The sequence below is a fragment of the Penaeus monodon genome, chromosome 40, assembly GCF_015228065.2.
Source record: "Penaeus monodon isolate SGIC_2016 chromosome 40, NSTDA_Pmon_1, whole genome shotgun sequence".
NCBI lineage: Eukaryota > Metazoa > Arthropoda > Malacostraca > Decapoda > Penaeidae > Penaeus > Penaeus monodon.
In genome coordinates, this window is record NC_051425.1 from 29,649,619 (window position 1) to 29,653,968 (window position 4,350).

Sequence of the window (4,350 nt, forward strand, 5' to 3'; positions counted from 1 at the left end):
CATCCCCTCGTGGCTCTTCTTGACATCTCGTTTTTCTCCTCCTCTCTCTCTCTCTCTCTCTCCTCTCTCTCTCTCTCTCTCTCTCTCTCTCTCTCTCCCCCTCCTTTCCCTCCTCTCCTCCCCCCCTCTGTCGTCTGTCTGTCTCCTCATCTCTCCTACTCTTTTTCTAGCCCTCCACCCTCTCTCATCTCTCTCTCTCTCTATCTATCTCCTTGTTGTGTTTCTATATATATACACATATAATAACACACACACACACAACACATACACAATATATACAATATATATATGCATATGCACATAAAAAATATATTTATATATATTGTATATATATATATGTATATATGTATAACACACACACAACACACATACATACACACAAAAACACACACACACTCACACAACACACACATATATATATATATATAATATATATATATATATATATATAATATATATATATATATATATATCATATATTCATATATATAGTATATTATATCATGTGTATTATATTATATTATATCATATCTACTATTATATTATATCTATCTATATATATATATATATATTTATATCTTATATATATTTATCTATATTTTTTTTGTTATGTTGATATGTGTGTGTGGATGTGTGTCGTGTGTATACTCTCTTTTCCCCTCTCCTCTCGTCCTCTTCTCTCTCTCTCTCCTCTCTCTCACTTTTTTCTCTTCTCTTCCCTTTTTTCGTCCTCTGCCGCTCAACAGGGACCATTTCCTTCCTTTCGCTGAAAAGTACGCGCGCAATTTCCTAACTTCCCATTCCTCTCATTCCTCTTTTTATCTTCTTCTTCTCTCGCCTTTTTCGATCTCTGTTTCCCATCTCTTTTCGTTTCCTTTCACCCCCTTCTTCCTTCTGTCTTTTGTTCTACTTCTTGCTTCTTTATATCCTCCCACATTTCCATGATTTTCCTTTCCTCTCCTTTCCTCTTCCGTCCTTCCCTCCTGCGTTCCTTCTCATTCTTTCTTTCTTTTTCGCATTCTTTCCCCAAGGACACCGCCACCATCTCCTATCCCACCCAAATCGTCAGTCTTTTCTCTCTCCTCCCTTTCTCCTTCCTGCTTTTATTCTTCTCCTCTCTCCTCCCTTCCTCTTTCCTGCTTCTATTCTTCTCCTCTCTCATCCCTTCCCCTTTCCTCTTTTATTCTTCTTCTCTCTCCTGCCTTCCTCCTTCCCACCTATCCTATCTTCTACTTCCTGCTTCCCTCCTCCTATTCGCTTGCAGGGTCAAGGTCATTCGGATCGCTGCGTTTCGACTTCGGTGACCTCCGAGTGTGGGTGAAGGTTCGGAGGCGAGCACTGAGGCGTAGGGAGGAAGGAGGGGGAGAGTGGGAGGAGGGTGGAGGTGGAGGAGAGGCCCGGGGGAGGTGGGTGAAAGGGTTAGGATAAGGGTACTGGAAAGGGGTGGAGGGGGAATGATAGGGCGTGAGGGGGTAGGGCAGGGAGCGTAATGGAGGACAGCCGATGGGGGAATGGAGAAGGGGGTTGGGGTATGGGGAGCGCAGGGAGGCTGCGGCGGCGGGGGGTCGAGGTCTGAGCCGCAGCGCCTCGCCTGTTGCTGCGAAGGAGCCGGCGGGACCCTTGCTCCTTAAGAATCGCTCATCCTCGGTTGCAGATTCTCAACAGAGAGGACCGACAGAGAAGGAATGCATCTAGTAAGCCACAGTACATTCAAGATACATCACACGTATCGTTTCTTTTCACCGAGTAAATCGTAGCCTATTTCAGACATAGACGCCGTGAAGGCTTTTTCCATCTCCGCAGCGGCGCCGAGTGCGTCCCCGCGCAGCGTAACGAACCGAGGCCCGGCCGCGGTGGCACCGACGGCCGCGTTGCGAAAGTTCGAAAGTGCTGCTTGGCGGCTTCGATGGATTGAGAAATCTACCTACAAGCTGTTCGGCTCTATTCATGGACGCCTAAATGCCTCCCCATCCCCGCCCGCCCACACCTGCCCCCGCCCACCCCGCTGCCTGCCCCCTTTGCCGCTCCCTTTTCATCGCAGCGGCACCACTTGCCTTCTGTCTGTCCGTCTGTTTGTCCGTCTACCTGTCTGCCCTCTCTCTCCCCCAGCCGTCTGCCTGTCTGGCGCGGCGACCTTGCCCTTCCAGACTTCCCTCTGCTTGGAGCGACGCCCCAGAATGACCGACGCCGCAGAGGCCTCGCCCTGGTCGTCCGGGAGAGCCGGGTTTATCTACGAATCTTAAACGAGGAATGACAAACGCACTCATTAGAGGCTCGGGACAGGCAAGGCGGGAGGAGGGGGAGAGGGGTAGGGGGAGGGGGAAAGGGCGTAGTTTTTCTTTCTTCTTTTTTTCTTTAAGGTACGTGTGCTGCAACCTTTTGAGAGTAGTTGCAAGCGGGCGACCCTCGAGAGCGTGACGTCACAGGCCTGGCCCCGCCTCTTTTCGCGGCCAGGAAGGAGCGTGCCAGCCACGGCGCTGTCATTCGGGCCTCGACGGTGGCCGTGTGATGGTGGCGTAAGGGAGCGCTTGAGAGAGCAAGAGGAAGAGGAAGAGAGTGATAAAAGGAGAGGACTGCGAGAAGAGAAACGCGGGGATACAGAGACTCGTTCGCTCGGGACATTAAATACAGATAAAATTAGATTATTTGGGGCAAAGGAAGAAAAAGGGAAATAAAAATAAGGGGGGGCAGTTGTTCGCATTGGGTCGCCTCTTTGGCATGGCACCCGGTGCTGTGATTTCGGAAACCACGATGGTATCGCTACATTTTAGATAGATTAGTACCTTTTGTAGTTTGGAACATTCACTTATCCCTGTTGAACTCAGTGCCTCGAAGTCTTCTTTCACACGAGAGCCCCGTGCTGGAGACAATGGCGGAGGCGCCCGAGAGAACCAAGTGGCAGATCCTGCTGGCGGCGCTGCGCAGTATTTCGGTGGAGCCCGTGATGCTGCTGGACGGAGTGGCCTACTCCAACATGGTAGTGCTGGTGGAGAACCTGCAGATGGACAAGGTGTGCCGCGTGAACCTCAACCACTCGGCCGAAGTCTGCGGCAACTTGTCGGAGCACAAGGCGGTGCGCGACGAGATGACGCGCGAGGTCAGCGTGTTCGCCATGTACAACGGCATCATCACCTCCATCATCCCGCTGTTCTTCATCCTGTTCATGGGCGCCTGGAGCGACAAGTACGGCCGCAAGACGCCGCTCCTCGTGGCCACGCTGGGCCATCTGCTCTACGCTCTCGGCTACCTCGTCAACTCGGCCGTGGAGGCGTGGCCCGTCGAGTACCTGCTCTTCGTGGCCCTGCTCGACTCGCTGGGCGGAGGCACCGTGTCCTTCCTGACGGCGGCCAACTCCTACATGAGCGACGTGACCACAGAGGAGGCCAGGACCTCCCGCCTCGGCCTGGCCAACAGCATCTGGTTCCTGGGCGGCCCTATCGGCACCTTCATCGGCACCTACATCTACAAGGCGGGCGGCTACCAGGTGCTCTTCGGAACCTCGCTGTCCATGTACCTGGTCTCGTGCGCCTACATCATCTTCCTGCTGCCGGAGAGCCACGGGCCCTTCGCCAACGTCAAGAAGCTCGAGAAGATCCTGGAGCCGAAGCAGTCGCTGCGCCTGCGAGAGAGCATCGTGTGGGTGTACGGCATCGAGAAGGACAAGAAGCGGGACCTGATGCACACCGAGAGCGTGAGGGAGCGGGCCAGGAAGATCTCCCTGGTGCAGATGGTCAAGGACTTCTTCAACCCCCGCCGCTTCGTCGACAGCTTCAGGTGCACCCTCAAGAAGCGGGAGGGCCACGTTAGGATCTACATTCTGCTCCTCATCTTCAGCAATCTCCTGCGCAAGCTCGGTCGAGGTGAGTTCCTTGGGGCTCGGGCTTGGGTGGGCAGGAGGTGCATTCGCAGCTCGGCGAGGGCAGCTGCGTCCCTGCGCAGGGAAGACATCCTCGTGTGCGTCTCTGTGTGCTTGTGAGTGTATGCTTGAAAAAAGCGATAGTTTCTGCGTTCAATGCACAGCTAATGGAAATTATTGCATCTTGTCTGATAGAAATTATATATTCTTTATTTGCTCCACATTAACCAGATCAAAACAAAGAACAAAAACAGAAGGTCGGTAAAACAAAACAAAAAGCCGTCTGGAAGGCCGACGCAAGCAGCAAAAAAGAAATAAAGAAAAACTGGTTCTCCGGGAATATCAATGCTGTTGTTTGTTTATGAGAGTGCTGTTGCATCACGGGTCAACAACTAAGATAAATACCTGATGCATTTCCTAACAGTATTACATTTTTCGGTCGTATTATTATATAATCATTACTATCTTGTTATTTTGTCTCCCTCCTTTGTCTC

At 51.4% G+C, this 4,350-nt stretch overlaps 1 protein-coding gene across 1 annotated transcript; it reads left to right on the forward strand.

Annotated features, from left to right (window-relative positions):
- Nucleotides 1-2,290: 2,290 nt before the first annotated feature.
- Nucleotides 2,291-3,861, forward strand: LOC119597932 (proton-coupled folate transporter-like; the record flags this gene model as incomplete). The annotated part of the gene is given in 1 exon segment (XM_037947600.1): nt 2,291-3,861. A coding segment is annotated over 1 exon segment (992 nt), but the record flags the coding sequence as incomplete, so codon positions are not given.
- Nucleotides 3,862-4,350: the final 489 nt, after the last annotated feature.